Below are 19,129 nucleotides of genomic sequence, written 5' to 3'. Positions count from 1 at the left end.
TGCCTCACGATCTCATGTGAAGCCTGTGTTGAACACCACTCAAGAAGTCAAGTCCAGCCTACCTCCCACTTTCTTCTTTTCCAGCCTGACTGACACAGAACGGACTAACAAGAAGGGATGTGTATACATACCATGCACGATGTGACCATGTGACACATGTCTACACTGTGAAATATTTATCACAATCCACGAACCAACACATCCATCACCTCCAAATTCCCATGTTCTGTGTGTGGTGACAACACTGACGATGTACTCTCCTGACAAATTCCCAGCATGCAGTAACAGAATAGGATTAACTACGGTCAGCGTGCTGCACACACCTCCCCAGGATGCCCTCATTTTACAACTCAAAGTCTCTGCCTTTTGACCAACATCTCCCCATCTTCCCCACCTCCCAGCCCGATAACCACCATCCCAGTGTCTGCTACTAGTGGTTTCACTTTTTTACATTCCACATATAAGCGATATAAGCGAGACCATACAATCAAGTCTTTTCCTATCTGCCTTAATTCACTTAGCATAATATTTTCTACATTAATCCAAGTGGTCCCAAGTGACAAAAATCACCTTTATGGGTGCTTGTCATTATATACGTGTTTGTGTTTCTCTGAGTGTATGCTACTGTTAGGGGATTGCACTGATTGAAACCTCCCACCCTGGCCAGGGACCATAGTAACTATTCGCATGAGTTGTTTTACAACAGGCAGTCCTGGTAAGGAACAGGGAACTAATAAGCCTCTACCAACCAAAAGAGTTCGAGAAAGGTCAAAAGGAGACACCACCTGTCCAACCACCTCCCAGAATCCTTCTCTCTGGCATCCATCTTGGCTGAACAAGGCGTGCACCACCAGGAAGGACTCTGAGTCAAAATGATTGGCTAAAGACAACCTGGAAGCTAACCCCATCACCATAAAACCCAAGACTGCAAGCCATGTGACAGAGCAGTTCTCCTGGGTTCCCTTACCGTATTGCTCCTCCACCCGGGTGCCCTTTCCCAATAAAATCTCTTGCTTTGTCAGCACGTGTCTCCTCGGACAATTCATTTCTGACTGTTAGACAAGAACCCAGTTTCGGGCCCTGGAAGGGGTCCCCCTTCCTGCAACACTACCAACCAGGACTTCTCTGGTAGCTCAGATGGTAAAGAATCCGCTGCCAATGTTGGAGACCTGGGTTTGATCCCTTGGCTGGGAAGACGCCCTGGAGAAGAGAATGGCAGCTCACTCCAGTATTCCTGCCTAGAGAAAGCCATGGAGAGGAGCCTCGCAGGCTACAGTCCATGGGATTGCAAGAGTCAGACACGAGTGACCCCAGCCAGTCCCCAAACTGTTATCTCCAAACTCTAATAATAAAAGACAGATGTGTAGGCTGATGCACATATCTGAATTTGACTTCAATATCTTCCACAGAAACACTCCAAGTTTTGTTTAACTTCCAAATGCATCTGAAACCTTCTTCATGGTCAACTCAAATATAACAGAAAATACCAAAGGTAACCCACAAAGTGATCTCTAGGGTTTTACTGACAGTTATTCTATGGGTTGCATACTTAATTCTCGCCCTCCCTAAAGACCACAAAAAATCCACTGTGTGGAGGGGGTGCTGTGGGGCACCTCCTGGATCCCGCCCCCCTTCTCTGGGACCACTGTGCGCATCCTCCTGCACCCAGACCTCCCTGTGGGCTCAGCTCAGGCCTTGCTTCTAACACACTGCAGGGTAACATTCTTCTTCCCAATCCCACATCCTTCCTTCCTCCAAAGGTGTGATCACGAGATTCCCAATTAAACCCAGGCACGCAAACCTCAGTCACAGCATCTGTGTCCCAGGAAAACTGAGCAAAGACACTGGCACACCCACCATTCCACACAGCCCACAATTAGCCGTGAGCCCACGTCCAGGGCCTCCAACTAGAACCGAGACCACCTTTGTCAACAGGTCCACATGCCCCGTGATCCCACAACTATGCTTGTCTCTCTCTCTCACACACACACACCACTCATCAGGTTCATTAAAAGGTGCACTCCTGCTCTCACAACCCTCCTCGAGACCCCGACGAGCTCTCCCTCACTTTCTCCCATTTTTCTACCTCTTCTCCGTGCACAGCTGAACAAGAGCAGAGACCTCTAGGCGTGGGCATTGCAACAGAAATGTGCCCTAGCTGCAAATCCAAGGACACTGGGCACTCAGTATGGAGACCAAGAAGCTGGTCCTCTTGGGGAAACCACTCAGCAACAAGGACATTATGTAGTTGAGGGATGGCTGGACTGAGTTCAGTAAAGAAGTCACAAGGAGAGAGAGGCCCCAGTCTCACTGGCTCCTGTTCTCCCTGCTCATAGCTAACTGGAAGATACCCCAGCTCATTAAAGGGGGGAGGGTGGTTTGGGGATACGGAGGGATCTTAAGGGATACTCCCTTAAGATACTGACCTGTCTAATCACAGGAAACTCAGCATCTACTGCTGAGCAGATGAACTGCTAGAAGGCAAAGCTGCTGTTCAAGATGGCAACTGGTCCCTGGATGGACAGAGCCTAGAAGACCTGGGGACTGCAGTGAGCAGTGACACAGTGGACTAAAACATGGGGATACCTCAAGACACTAGATCTGCCAGGCTCTTTAGGATTCCAACATCTGTTTTCTTTTGAGTAATTAAGTCTCTACACTGGGTAAGGATCAATCAGAGTTGAAATGTCCAGCACAAATATGGGGGCCATCATCACCAAGTCTATAATCTCCATCATCCCTGAGGATTCTTCAGCCCAACCCACAGTCCCAGTCCTCTCCCCTAGAGTGAGATGCTGCAAGCATCCTGGGAGCAAGAGGAGTATGGTGAACACTTCAATGAGGGGTAAAGAGGAAAGACTGCAAATAATTAAAGGAGAAGGGCATATCTGATGAGGGTAGCTAATACAGAAGCAGTAAACCTGGTTAACATGACAGAGAATATCAGAAGTAGATGGGGAGACCTCTCTGGCCTAGACCTGAAGGAACAGAAAGAGCAAGGGCAACAGTGATATAATGACCAAAGGCAGACGTAGTAACTAATATCTGAGACAGAGAAGGTTTTGGTGTTTACGAACAAGGACTAAGTGACTTTGACCAGGACAGACTGACCATGAGAACAGGGTCGGCTCCCAGAATGAGGCTGGAGACCCCGGCAAGAGGTGGGAGGCCTCCCTACAGATTGGCCTTTATTCACAGAAGATGAAGAAGGAATTCACAGGGCCTGGACTCCATCTTAGCCCTGTCTGTGCTGGTCCTGCTCAGCTGCCTCTCCAATGGACTCTGAACTCTCTGCTTAGTGCCTATGGGAACAACAATGGAAGGATAAGACCCCCTCCGAACAGGGGAACCTTGAAGATCTTATCCAGGTTACCTCTCACCTAAGAGAAAACATACTCTAATCACCCCTGCCTCCGGACAGTATCTATCGGAATGTAACCACAGGCTTATCGGTTATTAACTGGTTGGAATGTAACCGTGGGCTTATTGATTATTTACTGTTTGAACACATAACACGTGAATGATGGGGTTACTGTGATTGTATTTACCCTTCCTTTCTAAGTGTCAAGAAATTTCGGGTGGTGGGTTCGGACATGTACACATAGGGTATAAAAGATTTTCACAAATGCTGGTCGGGTTCCTTGGCTAAGAGCAGACTCTGTCTTGGGCCCACGGGTGTAAGAAACTGCACGCCACTATCTGCATTGTCCTTCTGAGTGAGTCTGTTTCCCAGAACGCGTGGCTCTAACAAAGACAGCTCATGATTTCCTCTCAGGCTCTGAACCGATGTTCCTGCCGCCATCCTACTGTTGTCCTTTTTCATTTTGGAAGACTGGGACCCATTTCAAGTTCTAATAACAAGTGGGCTCTCCCTCCAAGAAGAACTGCCACAGAGTCACACATCCAATTTGGCCAATCACTTCAGGGGTTACTGTTGCTCAGCTTCTGGACCTGAGGAAGCATCATCAGATCAAATCATAGCTTACTAGTTACTAGATCACATAAAAGAGAGGAAAATGGAGTATCAGACTAACTGCTTAAATTAGGTCGTGACTCTTAATATAAAAGATCACTGACACCTTTATGAAATATTCATGAAAATGGTCTACAACTATTTATTAGTTACCAAAAAATGTTTTCAAGATATAAACAAGAAACATCAAATGGGCCTCTAATAAATGTGAAACAAACCTAAAGTGAATCAGCTTATTAAAATTTTTTTCATTGAAGAAATCTGGTATAAAGTATAAAAATAAACTCAGAATATAGAATATTTAGAAAAGAATGACATGAATTAATTACAGGAGTCCACCAAATCTTATTTCAGAAGTGGATAATTGTTTACAAGAAGGTAGGTATTCAATGAACTAATCTTTATCCCAAGATACAAAATAATGAAATATAAAGAAAGGAGAAAGTAAAAGTAAAACCATCACAAAGAATATTTTTAATGTGCCTGGAAAAGGCATCATATAATAAGACATGTAGTAAGTCAGTTCTTGCCCCACTTCGCTTCATAACCTCTACTCTGCACCAGGAAAAGCGAAGGGGTTGACTCACCTCTGAGAGAATCAAGTCACTGCCACAGACCCCACCTCTATAGCCTCTGCACAGGATGTTATCTTTTAATACAGAAAATTACCACACACACAAGCCTTACAAACAGTTTTGCAATTCTCATTTTCATCTGTGTAATTTAAAAAAGTGTTTTAAACTAAGTAGATTTTAAAGCCAAAAATCAATGTATCACGACTTAATAATCCTTATCCAATCGATGCAGCACTCGTCTGGATCTAGTCCCCTCCCCCACCTGCACACTAGTTGTTTCCCCCTCATTTTGTTTATGTTTCCCTACTTCTTTCTCCGTCTCCCTTCCTCTTCCCCTCTGCTCTCCTGCTATGCCTGTCCTCTACTTCTTCCCTGCCTCCCATCCAGCCTCTCTCTGCCATCTGTTCCCCGTCAAGATGCTTTATCTCAACCTCCCTGGTGATCCTCAATCTCCATATTTCTGCCTTTCTTCCTCCATCTCTGCCCGCCCTTCCTCCCAACTCTCTGGCACCCCCACGTGGCTACGCTTCCTCTCAGTTTCCTTTCTCAGCTCCTCCAATCACTAGGCGTCCCCTTTCTCTCCCAGCAGGATATTGCTCTGTAAGCCAAGGTCCCAACTCTTGTATCCCCTTTGCGGGCTCTTTGTGTGAACTGCCTCTCCACTGTTGCCCTCTTTGGGACCCCTGATTTACAGTCCCTTTCCCTTGAAGGCTATAGAAGGGGGCGGCAGAGGATGAGATGGTTAGATAACATCTCTGGACTCAACGGACACAAATCTGACCAAACTCGGAAAGACAGGGGTCGTAAAGACTCGGATTGAACACCACCACCTCCCTACCTTGCTCACCTTTAACTCTCAGGAAATTCTGCTTTTCTGTAAACTTTTCCCCTAACCGCTACCTTCAAGGCCGATTCTTTCTCATGCTGTTGTCTCTTCACAAGTTCCTCACCAATCCTCTTCATTGCCATCGCTTCTCCCTCATGCTTTTCTCAATTAAATATTTCTCTAGGAGTCGCTGCTTCTACTGCTTCTGACCACCCCCCAGCCTCCTATTTGCAGGGATGGCGACTGAATAAGAAGCCCCACTCCCGTAAGAGCCAAACTGAATCGGAGGGAATTTGGGACGTAAGAACCTCGGGTGTCACGTGGCTGGCGCAGGTCACCTCCCCCGACACGGCTCAGGGCAACGTCCTTATGAAGGCAAGGCCTGTGGGGCGGAAGGACCCGCCTGAGGAGACTTGAGGTGAGAAGGTCTGGGAGGGAAGGGGTCTCAGCATATAGGCGGGCTCTCCAGAATCCCAGGACCGAGGAAGGGGGTGGTCGGCGCAGCTAGGGGCCGAGAGGACGAGGCTGGGGTCCGCGGAGCTAATAAACCCACCTCGCCGAAGAGAGTTGTATGCGGTGTAGGAAGGCAGAATGGTCAGTGAGGTCAGTACATGGTTTAAAGCAGGAAAGAGGTGCGAAACGCAGCGTCTCTGTGGACAAAAAGCTGGAAGCGACTTCAGAGCGACTTTAAAGCAAAATGGAGGCGCCCCTTTGCCGGGCACCAAGACGTCTGAACTTGCTGGGGATGGTGGGACGGGCGCAGGGATTTAGAGTCACTAGCGAAGCTGAGGCTTGGGGTACTGAGGAAAGCAGACTGCAGGCCGGAGGTTTGATTAGAAAGAGAGAAACTCACGCTGAGCTGAGAGACCTCCACTTGCCGCGCTTTGCTTCCGGATTTGGGGGACGCCGCGCGCACGCGCAGTGAAAGGGCGGAGCGGCCTGGGGGCGGGGACTCAGAGCCTGGTCGTCGGGGGGCGGGGCGTTGAGCGAAGCCGAACGCGCGTGGGGACTGCGGGAGCGTGGGGAGGGGCTTCGAGGCGTGGGGAAGGGCTCCGCGCGCAGTGGGCGGGGCGGGGCGGGACGGCGAGGAGAAACAATTCATTCTTGTAGTCACCTCTGAAGGTGACTGCAGCCGCAGTATTAAAACAGGCCTACACCTTGCAAGGAAAGTTATGATAAAACCAGACATTGTATTAAAAAGAAAAGGTATATATAATTCCAGAATACCTAAAGAGTGAGACGCAATTTTGAAACCTATCATAGTCATTGCATTTCTAAGTATAAAGTGTTTGGTGAACCCTGAGTTTGAAGCAGTACCTAAAGGCCTTGCCACATTCTGTACACTAGCAAGGTTCTCGTTGGGATGGATCCTCTGATGGTTGGTAAGGTGTGACCCTGAGGTAAAGGTTCTACACACTCATGTCACTTGTAAGCTTTCTCTCCAGAATGAGTTCTTGACTGAATCCTGACTTCAGATTGTTGTCTAAAACCCCTGATGCAGTCATTTCCTTGATGTAGCTTCTACCGAGGGAGTATTCTCAGAAAGCCGAAGGTGTAAACAGCTGAAAAGCCTGGCCACGTTGATTGCATTCGGATGGTCTCTCCAGTATGGATCAGCTGATGTCTTTTTAGGCCTGAATGCCACGTAAAGGATTTGCCATACTCTCACATTTGTAACGTGTCTCTATATTAAATAATCTGATGATGGGAATGATCAGCCCATTACTGAAGCTCTGACGACACACAGTATATTTATGATTCCCTCCAATCTAGACTGGAGGGATTGACTGAGCTCTTTATGTATGGCTTCTCACCAGTACGGATTTTGTAAAAACACATAACACATGCACTATGTGGGTAAGACTTCAATTCTAATTAATTATCTAATGGTTAGTTACGTCTGAACACAGAATCAAAGCTTTGTCACACCTAGCACATTTCATGTGGTTTTCTTCAAGTTTGACTTTTCTGAGTGTCAAAAAGTGGATATACTTTACTGCATTTACTACACTTGTAAGTTTTCATTGCCATATGGATTCTCAGATGATCTGCAAAGTTATTCCTTGTGACTGAAGGGTTTGTCACATAAATTAGATTTATGTGGTTTCTCTACTCTAGGAACCACCTAACGGTCAGTTAAGGCTGAGCAAGCACTAGAAGCTTTGCCACATTTGAATGCTTTCTATACAGTATGAATTCTCTGATGACTTATAAGGTCTGAACTCAGATTAAAAGCTTTGCCATACTCATTACACTTGCACTAAATGTGTCTCACAATTGTTCTATTTGTAATATTTTTCTCCACTATGAATTATCTATGATTTCTAACATGGTCATTTCAAATATAGTGCTGGCCACATATATCACATTTCTACGCTTTCTCTCCTACATGAACTGCATGGCAGTGAGTTAAAGTTGACTGTTCACTAATATGTTTGGCACAATTGTTACATTTCTAAGGTTTCTCCCCAGTATAAATTCTACAATGAACTACAAGGTTTGCATTTAGATTAAAGGACTTGCCACTGAGATCACATTTACATGGTTTCTCTCCAATATGACTTCCTCAATGAACTGCAAGTTTTCCAATATGACTAAAACCCTTGCAACAGATATCACATTTATATGGTTTCTCTCCGGTATGAATTCTCTGATGAACTGTAAAGTGAGAGCTGGAACTGAAGACTCTTCCACAAAACTACATTTCTATGCTTTCTCTCCTATAGGAACTGCCTAATGGTGAGTTAAGGATGACTGTGCAATAAAACATTTGTCACAATTGTTACATTTGTAAGGTTTCTGTCCAGTATGAATTCATCCATGAACTGCACAGCTTGATGTTTGACTGAAGTCCTTTCCACACACACCACATTTACACAGTTTCTCCCCAGTATGATATCTCTGATGAACTGCAAGCTTTGCAGTTTGATTAAAGCCCTTGCCATACAGAACACATTTATATGGTTTCTCTCCAGTATGAATTTTCTGATGAAGTGTAAGGTTTCCATTTACACTAAAGGGCTTGCCACATACATCATATGTATGTGATTTCTCTCCAGCGTGAACCCTCTGAAGAACTGCAAGTTTTGTGCTTCGACTACAACCATGGCCACACACATCACATTTATATGGTTTATCTCCAGAATGAGCTCTCTGATCAACTGCAGAGTAATACCTGCAACTTAAGAATTTGCCACATAAATTACATTTACATGCTTTCGCTCCTGTATGAACTGCCTGATGTTTAGTTAGGATGACCGTGTACTCAAACTTTTGTCACAATCGTTACATTTGTAAGGTTCCTCTCCAGTATGAACTCCTGATGAATTCTAACATATTCCTTTCGAGTAAAGCCATGGCCACATACTTCACATTTATAAGGATTCTCTCCAATATGAATTCTTTGATGAACTGAAAGGCTTGCATTTACACTAAAGGCCTTGCCGCACACATCAGTTGTATATGGCATCTGTCTAGTATGAATTTTCTGATGAACTGAAAGGCTTGCATTTATACTAAATGCCTTTCCACACACATCACATTTATATGGCTTCTCTCCAGTATGAAATCTCCGATGAATTCCAAGTTGTGACTTTCAAGTATAGCCACGGCCACATACTTCACATTTATATGGTTTCTCTCCAGTATGAATTCTCTGATGATTTTGAAGGTGTGTATTCTGTTTAAAGCAGTGGCCACATACATCACATTTATATGGTTTCTCTCCTGTATTTCTCTGATGAACTGCATGGGTTGCATTATCATTAAAGGCCTTGCCACATATGTCACTTTTATATGGTTTCCTTCCTGTATGGATTCTTTCCTGTCTAGGGAGTTTTGAGTCTTGAAGAAAGGTTGGGTCACACTCATTAGGGTTTTTATTGTGTGCTTCCTGGTCTGGTGCCTGTTCTGAGGGATGCGTGACAGCACTCTCATGTTTATGAGAAATGCCTCTGTGGACACGAGTTCTCTGAGGTGGCAAACCTAAGGTTGATACTCGTCACAACTTGACTATATTCAAATATTGTTCCTTCAGATTGAACTATCTGCAATTCATCTTGAAAGCTTGATTCATGCCTTTCAATGGGCTTATTTCCTGTACCATTTCTACTCTGATGATCTCTTCCATCAGTGAGATTTTTGTTATGGGATATAGACATTCCTTTGTCATTTCTTTCATTATCTGTCCACAGACTCTCAAAATCATGCATAGCTTCCTGTATCTTCCTGAGGAAAACATCTTTGGTTTCATGGCTTTTGGCTCTTCCAAACATCAGTTTTTGAATAATTTCCCTTTTCCACTGTTTCCTTCTGCTTGTAATTTCTTAATCATATATATTTGAGACATATCTGCAAGATACAAAGAACCATAAGTATCCTAATAATTAAATTCATAAATAAGCTGTCTCATGTTGAACACATGATATGATACTGAACTCATACCCATCCTGAAAAGAATTATGAATATTCCCAAAGATCTTAAAAACATAAGGAACAATAAAGGGATTGATCTCTGTTCGTTTCCAAGGCAAATCATTCAATATCACTGTAATCCAAGTCTATGCCCCAACCACTAATGCCAAAGAAGCTGAAGTAGAATGGTTCTAAGAAGACTTACAAGACCTTCTATACCTAACAGCAAAGAAACAATGTCCTTTTCATCATAGGGGACTACAATGCAAAAGTAGGAAGTCAAGAGATACATGGATAACATGCAAGTTTGGACTTGGAGTACAAAACGAAGCATGGCAAAGGTTAACAGAGTTTTGCCAGTAGAAAGCACTGGTCATAGCAAACACCCTCTTCCAACAACACAAGAGAGGACTTTACACATGTACATCACCAGATGTCAATACCAAAATCAGATAGATTATATCCTTTGCAGTCAAGGATGGGGAAGCTCTATGTGGTCAGGAAAAACAAGACTGGGAGTGAACTGTGGCTCAGATCATGAACTCCTTATTGCCAAATTCAAACTTAAATTGAAGGAAGTAGGGAAAACCACGAGACCATGCAGGTATGACTTAAATCAAATCCCTCACGATTATACAGTGGAAGTGACAAACAGATTCAAGGGATTAGATCTGATAGAGTGCAAACTAATTAAGGACTGAGGTTCATTACATTGTACAGGAGGCAGTGATCAAGACCATCCCCAATTTAGACAGCATATTAAAAAGAGACATTACTTTTCCAATAAAGGTCTGAGTATAGCTTTGACTAGACGGACCTTTCTTGGCAAAGCCATGGTTTTTCCAGTAGTCGCGTATCGATGTGAGATTTGGACCATAAAGAAAGCTGAGTGCCGAAGAATTCATGCTTTTGAACTGTGGTGTTGGAGAAGACTCTTTGAGATTCCCTTGGACAGAGAATCAAACCAGACAATCCTAAAGGAAATCAGTCCTGAATATTCATGAGAAGGACTGATGCTGAAGCTGAAGCTCCAATAGTCTGGCCACCTGACACAAAGAGGTGACTCATTGGAACAGACACTGATGCTGGGAAAGATTGAAGGCAGGAGGAGAAGGGGAAAACAGAGGATAAGATGGATGGGAGGTATCACCAAATGGGTGGACGTGAGTTTGAGAAAACATTGGGAGTTGGTGATGGACAGGCTAGAGCCAGTGCTTCACAACAAGAGAAGCCACTGCAATGAGAAGCTGTGTGCCCCGCAACTAGAGAGTAGCTGCTGCTCACCTCAAATTGAGAAAATGATGCAAAGCAATAAAGACCCAGTACAGCCAAAAAGAAAAGACCCTGCCTTTGGGTCTTTGAGTGACACAGCACCACTGGAAGGTGGTATACATTTCACACGTTAAAGAATGTAGGAGGAAGCTGGGGAGAAGAATAATATCCTGTGAGAGTTCACAAACACTGAACACGTGTTTTCCCACAGAACATCCCATTTGGAGTTTCCCAAACACTATGAATGGTGTGGCTTCCTCTCTCTCTTTGTGAGATCTGACCTTTGATCACACTGTTGATACCTTACAACTCATCAGGTTTCCGGACATTTGCACCTCATTCTCCACAATCCAGGGATCTTCCTCTGCTACAAAAATAGAGGTGAGATTCAGATCAGATACAGAAATTCTTGCTCAGAAGAAATGCCATGAACTGTGGCTTCTTCCAAAATCCAACCTCTCCTTTTTAACTAAATGTATGTTACTTTCAATACTTCCGTTTATTCATTTATTTATATTGGTTATGGTGAGTGTTCATTGCTGCTTGGCCTTTACTCAAGGTTTGGCAAGTGGGGGTTACTCTCCAGTTACAGCACTCCACTTCTCATTTGCTGTGGCTTCTCTTGGGTGCATGGGCTTTGGAAGTTGTCCCCTGTGGACTCAGTAGTTGCAGATTCCGGTCTCTAGAGTGCTGGTTCAGTAGCTGTGGTACACTAGCTTAGCTGCTCTGTGACATGTGGGATCTTCCCAGACAAGGGATTGAACCCATCTCCTGAAATGGCAGGGGTAGAATCGCAGCTCTTTTATCAGCCAAGAAGTGAGGACATTATAGACAGAAAAACTCTTCACAAATTAATTTACTATCAGCCTTCTTCTGAATGCACAGGGTACAGCATAATATACATGAATATGCAGTCATTCCCTGCATGGGGAAGAACCCCGTGGACGAGGGGATGGCAACCCACTCCAGTATTCTTGCCTGGAGAATTCCACAGACAAAAGAGCCTGGAGAGCTATGGTCATTGGGTCCCAAAGAGTCAGATATGACTGGAGTGACTGAGCACACACACATGCAGATATGTAATTACTTTCAAAGAACTAGTGAACCAAGAACACAGGGGAAGGAAAAGGGATTTGGATATTTCAAAGTTTGAAATCAGGGTTACTTACAAATGCTCAAGCTGTGGAAAAACTCCTTGTATATCACACAGTGGGCAGATCACCAGAAGGAAAGACAAGCTTATACTGATGCCAATCATGAGCTTTTTCACCTCTGAATCAACAAGGCTGTGAACTCAGTCAAGCAAAACAGGAGCTCACAAGAAGCACAGAGGGAAAATGCAGAGATGCCCCAAACCAGATTCCAACTTCACAGGGAAGTGATCCTCACCCACAGACAGCAGGTTCCTATAGGTCTCCACCATCATGTCCCGGTATAAGGCCCTCTGAGCAGGATCAAGGCACTCCCACTTTTCTGGAATGAATTGGATGTCCACATCCTCGATGGTCAACTATATCTGAAATGAAAACACATCTCACCAACCAGCCGTGAGGACGGTTCTTATTTTCACACAAAAGTAGAAGTAAGAGGTGTAAGGATCAATTCAGTGGAAGTAATATTCTGATAGATCTATTAAAAGCTATTTGGAACACACTGTTGGTCTCTAATTTCCTGCTTTTTCATAAGACTATAATATACTCCAATCGACATGAACTTGTCACTTGTGTGGACAATACATGAAAATGTATTATGCATTATGCCCAATGTCCGAATCCCCGAGCGGGAAGAGAGAAGTCCTCCAAGACAATGCAACTCGCAAAAAGGGAAGTTTATTGCTGACTTGAGTCAGGGCTCCTGCCGCATCCAACGCAGTGGTGCGGGGTCAGAGAGCCCCAAGCCCAAGCTGTTACACAAATTTATAGGGTGAGCACACGCCGTTGGTAGTTGGTTTAAGCGGATTGGTCAAACACACTCAAAACTTTCGTGCACGTGGGACTTTCCCGGGGGTTTCTGCCCCGTTCCTAATTGGCAAACAGTGGTCAGTGTTAAGCTGATTGGTTGTATCCAGTTGGCCTGATAATCTTACCACCCAGAAGTAGGAAGGCCTACTCCTAATCTAAGCTGCCTGCCATGGCGTTACTTCTGCTCGCCTCACATTACCCCCTGTCTGTTGTTCAAGTAGAGGAATCTTCCTCTTTTCCATCTTGGGCCACTGGCTGATATTGTCGTCTCAACACCATAATCTGAATGGTTTAATGGTTTACTAGTCAGTTTAAAATACATGGGCCAAATGTGAGTATCAATAATAGCACTATAAGTGGACCCAGGAGGGTGGAAATTAAGGTAGTCAGCCAAGGGGAGCATTGAAACCAAGACTCAAACCATCTCTGCTGGGCTTCCTGTTCTCTCTTTCATTGCGCCAGTCCCTCTCTCACTTTTGCCATAGATTCTCTTACCACTCCTGTATGGTCTGCATAGAAACAACATTCTTCTCCCAGAGCCACGCAGACCCCACCCTGTTGGAGAAAAATCAAGTCTAATCCTCTCTTATTCTGCAAGACCACCTCAGACAAGGAAGTCAAAGACTTCTCTAAGTGACTGATTGATTCTTTTATGTGAGTTATATCTTCATCTACAGTGGCTCGTAGGGAGGAAAGCCCTTGGCCTTGCAGAGATAGTGAAGCTTGGTTAAATTGCACCCGTATCTGAGGTACTTGGCCGTGGGGATTGCGCCACACTCAGGGCTACCAAATCTCTGTTTCCTACGTCCCATTCCCGGGGCCCATCACAAGAGGTTACACAGCTCCAGCTCCTGCAATAATAGCTTTCCATGCCACCGTAGGTTTTCCAGTTATTTCTTATGTTGCCCGAGCATGCGAAGAACCCCTCTTGGCCGAGTTTTCTACTGGTCCCTATGGCCCCCCATGGCCCGAATTGTGGGTGTTTCCCCCGGGGTCCTTCCCCAGGGAAGACTCCCCTCAGATCAAAGTAAAGGTCTGGCCACCAGGTGTTCTGAGGGTGGACTCCTGAGGTTTCGTTGAGCAGCTCATGGGTCTGCCCGTCGCTGAGTTTCCAGGTGATCGACTAGTCGCTCCTGGGTCGATAAGGGCAGCCATCAACAGGAGAATTAGGAGGGCTCTCGGTGGACGAGTTTCAGCTTCAAAGGATTTGACGGGTGAGGACTCGCCTTCCATTCTGCTCGCGCTTTTTCTTGTTCTTCCAGTGTGGCTTGTCGCACGTGATTGCAGTGAACCCAGGGTCCAATCCCGTCGACCTTGACAGCGGTAGGAGTGGTAAGGAGAACAACATAAGGGCCTTTCCATCTAGGTTCTAATACTTCAGATTGGTGCCGTTTTACCCAAACCCAATCACCTGGGCCAATATTATGTGAGGGGATGGCCCCCTTATTTTGACCCTCGTGTATCTCTCGAATCAATTTCCAAACATGGTTATGCACCTTACTTAATGCCATCAGAGTTTGCTGGAATTGTCCCAAAGTCCTGCTCCTGCCAGCCCAAGACTGAACAAGGTTGCTATGGTGATCGCACTGATTGGCTCTCTCTTTTGTCTTAGCATTTCCCGGTCCCAATGTGAGTACATAACCTCTTCAGAGTGGTATAAGATTTTTGGCCTTACAGCAACCAAGACACAGAGGGAGTGGCAGGCATTTTCCTTTGAAAATAGGACACACAGGAGGAGGTCTTCCATACAGAATCTCAAAAGGGGTAAGATTCAGCTTATAAGGGGTGTTGTGTGCCCGAAAGAGTGCGAAGAGAAGGAGGGTCACCCAGTCCCCGCCAGTCTCTATTGCCAACTTTGTCAAAGTTCCTTTTAGGATCCAATTCATTCTCTCAACCTGTCCTGAGCTCTGGGGATTATATTCACAATGTAACTTCCATTTTGTCCCCAGAGCTTGGGCCAGCCCTTGTACAATCTGGCTCACAAAGGCAGGTCTGTTATCAGAGCCCATAGTCACTGGCAGCCCGTACCTAGGCACTATCTCCTCTAAGATCTTTTTATCAACCACTATTGCTGTCTCTCCCTTAGTGGGGAAGGCCTCCACCCACCCGGAGAAGGTATCTACCAGAACCAACAGATAGCAGTACCCGTACTTGCCTGGCCTTACCTCAGTGAAATCTATTTCCCAGTGTTGCCCTGGCTTTTCCCCTCAGTACCTCGTTCCCGTGTGCTGCTTCTTCTCTGCCCTCATTAGCTGGCACGCTTTGCAAGCCTGAATTATCTCTCATACAGTTGCATTTTGTCGAGGGAACCTCAGGCAGGCCGTCTGGAGAAGTGTTAGGGTCCAAGTCCATCCGTGACTGTCATTCTCCCAGGGTCAAAATGAATCTGAACATTAACTTTAGTCAACAAGTCTCTTCCAAGTAGAGGGGCTGGGCATTCTGGTATCACCAAAAATGAATGGGATACCTGGTGGGTCCCCAGATCTACTTTTCTTTCTGTGGTCCAACAATATCTTTTTGTCCCCGTGGCTTCTTGCACCAAGCTGGTTTTCTTAGACATTGGTCCCAGTTTTTGATTTAAAACAGTGTTGGGCACCAGTATCTACCATGAAGCCAACAGGTTTCCCCTCCACATGTATGGATACCCAGGACTCGGGGAGGGGTGCCAAGTCTTGAATCCCCTAGTCACTGTCTTCCCCCTCATATAGAACTCAAGTTCCAGGGGAGATTCTCTCTCTCTGGGTCGTTCCTCTCCTCGGGTCCCTCTTGGGCACTCGTTTTTCCAGTGCCCCTGTTCTTTGCAGTAGGCGCACTGATCTTTCTTTAAGGCCTGCCTTTTTGGTTTCTCTTTTTCTCCCATCCAGGGGTCTCGAGGTTCCCTCAATTCTGTTCCAGCCTTTATCCCCGCAAAAAGAATCTGGGCTAGCTCCCTCTGGTTCTTCCAGTTTTCCCTCGCTCTATATTCTCTATCTTCCTTCCTGATCTTCTCAGCTAATTCCCTTTCCTCCCGTCGAATTCGTTCTTCCCTTTCTTCTGGGGTCTCCCTATTATTAAATACCTTTTCAGCTGCTTTCAGTAAATCCTGTATCGTCTGTTCTCCCAATCCCATCTATCTTTTGTAATTTCCTCCTAATATCTGGGGCTGCCTGATTTACAAACGCTAACAGAACTGCAGCGTGTGACTCCTCAGCCTGAGGGTCCATAGGTGTATATCACTTGAAAGCTTCCATCAGCCTCTCTAGGAAGGCTGCCGGGCTCTCAGTGGGCTCTTGCCTTACTAAATTTACCTTTGCCAAATTTGTCAGCTTTCTAGCTGCGGCCCGCAGGCCTGCCATCACAGTCTGGCGGTACACTCAAAGACACTCCCTACCTTCCGCTCGCTCAAAATCCCAGTTAGGCCACAACAGAGGAAACCCCTCGTCCACGAGATGAGGCTGGGCGGTTGGCCTCCTGTCGGCCCCCGGGACCCATTTCCGCACCTCTGCCAGAATTCACTCCCGTTCTTCTGTGGTGAAGAGCACCTGCAACAGCTGCTGACAATCGTCCCAGGTGGGGTTGTGAGTGAACAAAATGGAATCTAAGAGGCCAATGAGGCCTTGGGGTTTCTCTGAGAAAGGAGGGTTTTGGGTCTTCCCATTGTACAGGTCACTCGTGGAAAAGGGCCAGTACTGATAGGTTCGCTGTCTGTCCGGGTTAGCTGGTCCCACTCAGACAGGGAGCACCTGAACAGTGGATGAAGGTAACTCTGGGTCCCCAGGGTCTTGCCCACCCCTATCTCCCCTAGTTCTCCCCCGGGTCCCCAATGCTGGTCCCCCCTCATGGTCGGTTCCCATTGGCCCTCCTAGTCCTCTCGGTTCACCCGTGGGAGCTTCTCACCTCAGAGGGAATTGCAAGGGGGGCACATATGGCGGAGGCCTCATCTCCGTTTCTAGATCTATCAGGTTTGGATAAGATGATTCCTGAAAAACTAGTTTTGGGTCCTCTTTCTTTTTGGTTTTCTCCGGGGGGGGGGGGGGGGGGTCTTCATCACCAGGACCAGTGAATTAGAAGAGCTAGGAGGTTTGTGAACGAAAGGTTTTAACCACTTAGGCGGATCTTCCACTAGATCCTGCCAAACCATGACATAGAGGACCTGATCCGGATGGCCCCAGGGATCCGGAGCCATAATCTTCTCCTTCACAGTGTGTATGATAGATGGTTGAAAGGTGCCTTCCGGAGGCCATCCAACCTGGAAGGCGGGCCACTCTGCAGACTTTTCTTGACTAGCAAAGACAAGTTAATGGGCCCTGGCCCTGACATCTGAAAAATGGTCAGTCATGAGGGAAAGTGGGGTAGATTCCCCCGGACCCATGGTAAGAGAACAATGCACCAGAAGAGAACAAGACCAGAGACAATGCCGGCACACACACAAACACGGAGAGTCAAAGACAAACACACGGATAGACAAACGTCGGCCGACAACACAGCGCTGGGTTTTCGGGCCCCCTTAGTTTCCTTGCCTCCTGGTACTAGGTTCACCTTACCGAATGGCGTCCACTGCTCACCAAACTCGGGATCAGGAGAGGAACTCTCCTTCCCGCAGAGCCGGCTGCCTTCCAGCACGCTCGCTGGCCTCGGTCTTGCACCGGCTGGAACGTCCAGTCCATTCCCAACCCTCTATAGAAAGCTTTCTCCTGTGCCAGATACCTTCCTGCTTCACAGCAGGGCCTCGGATTTACACTGGACTTTCCTGTCCTGCCTGAGCACCGGTGCTATTATCTATCCTTCCCCTCTGTCCTGGAAGTGTTCTCTTCCCCCAGTCAAGGGATCCCGGATGAGCCCCCAAATGTTATGCCCGATGTCTGAATCCCTGAGTGGGAAGAGAGAAGGCCTCCAAGACAATGCAACTCGCAAAAAGGGAAGTTTATTGCTGACTTGAGTCAGGGCTCCTGCCGCATCCAACACAGTGGTGCGGGGTCAGAGAGCCCCGAGCCCAAGCTGTTACACAAATTTATAGGGTGAGCACACGCCGTTGGTAGTTGGTTTAAGTGGATTGGTCAAACACACTCAAAACTTTCGCGCACGTGGGACTTTCCCAGGGGTTTCTGCCCCGTTCCTAATTGGCAAACAGTGGTCAGTGTTAAGCTGATTGGTTGTACCCAGTTGGCCTGATAATCTTACCACCCAGAAGTAGGAAGGCTTACTCCTAATCTAAGCTGCCTGCCATGGCGTTACTTCTGCTCGCCTCACAATACAAATAACATTCAACAATGAGTTGCCCCTGTAACAAGGAGTTTCCCCTGTAGAAGGGTTACATTTTACACATGGAGTGACATTTAATATCTAGCTGAGTTACAACAAGAATGGTATCTTTAGAGATGACAAAGTCCACAGTGGCTTTAAAAGAACACCAGATCTTACATGTGAAGATGATGACACTATCACACTGACTATAAGGGTTTCAACACATCCTACACACTAAACATTATTCTAAACACTTTACACATATGATCTTGTCATCAACATAACACCACATTAGAGAAAGATCTGTGTCCATCTTATGAGGATAAAACTAGGTCACTCTAAGAAATTGCTGATCCACAAGTTAAGAAATGAGGCAACAGCCCTTGAGGTCAGGTGGTTAAGCCTGACAAAGAATAAAAAGCTAAGTAACAGAGCAGGAAAGTGCATCCACAAAGAGTTCCCTAAGAATACCTTAAACAAGTTAAAGAAAATTGAAATGCAATGGAACGGTATAAATAGTCACTGTATAGGGTCACCCTCTCCCCCTGAACCCACATGTCAATAATCTTACTACAATTTCCATCAATCATGTGATGAGGTAGAAAAAACTTAAGGTCATGGAATACACTTAAGATACAAGTACAAATGCTACAAAGCATAAAACATATTTAAGACATGATGCTTTGTAATAAAACCATGGATTTACATAACCATGCACTCATGCATGCACATGTAAACACACAACTGGTTGAAACAAGGAAGACTGGTCTTTATAGTTTATTCTTTCATTGAATCAAAATTTACTGAGCAACAACTCTGTTCCCCAAACTTGGAATACAGCAGTGAACATGGTGGAGCTTACAATCTGCCAGCCAGTCAGCCAATT

General features: G+C 45.8%; 1 protein-coding gene across 1 annotated transcript in view; it reads right to left on the bottom strand.

Annotated features, from left to right (window-relative positions):
* The window catches only part of LOC133055173 (zinc finger protein 239-like), a 33,455-nt gene extending 20,970 nt beyond the window's left edge, over positions 1-12,485 (bottom strand). Inside the window, exons 1-2 of the mRNA XM_061140611.1 lie at positions 12,449-12,485; positions 6,228-6,334 (exon numbers count right to left, since the gene is read on the bottom strand). Coding sequence (XP_060996594.1) covers positions 6,228-6,334; positions 12,449-12,485 — 144 coding nt within the window. The remainder of the gene's footprint in view (positions 1-6,227; positions 6,335-12,448) is intronic.
* Between the last annotated feature and the right edge of the window lie 6,644 nt (positions 12,486-19,129).

This window comes from Dama dama, chromosome 4, assembly GCF_033118175.1.
Source record: "Dama dama isolate Ldn47 chromosome 4, ASM3311817v1, whole genome shotgun sequence".
Classification (NCBI taxonomy): domain Eukaryota; kingdom Metazoa; phylum Chordata; class Mammalia; order Artiodactyla; family Cervidae; genus Dama; species Dama dama.
Note: the sequence above shows the minus strand (reverse complement) of the source record. Positions and strands in the feature narration are given on the sequence as shown.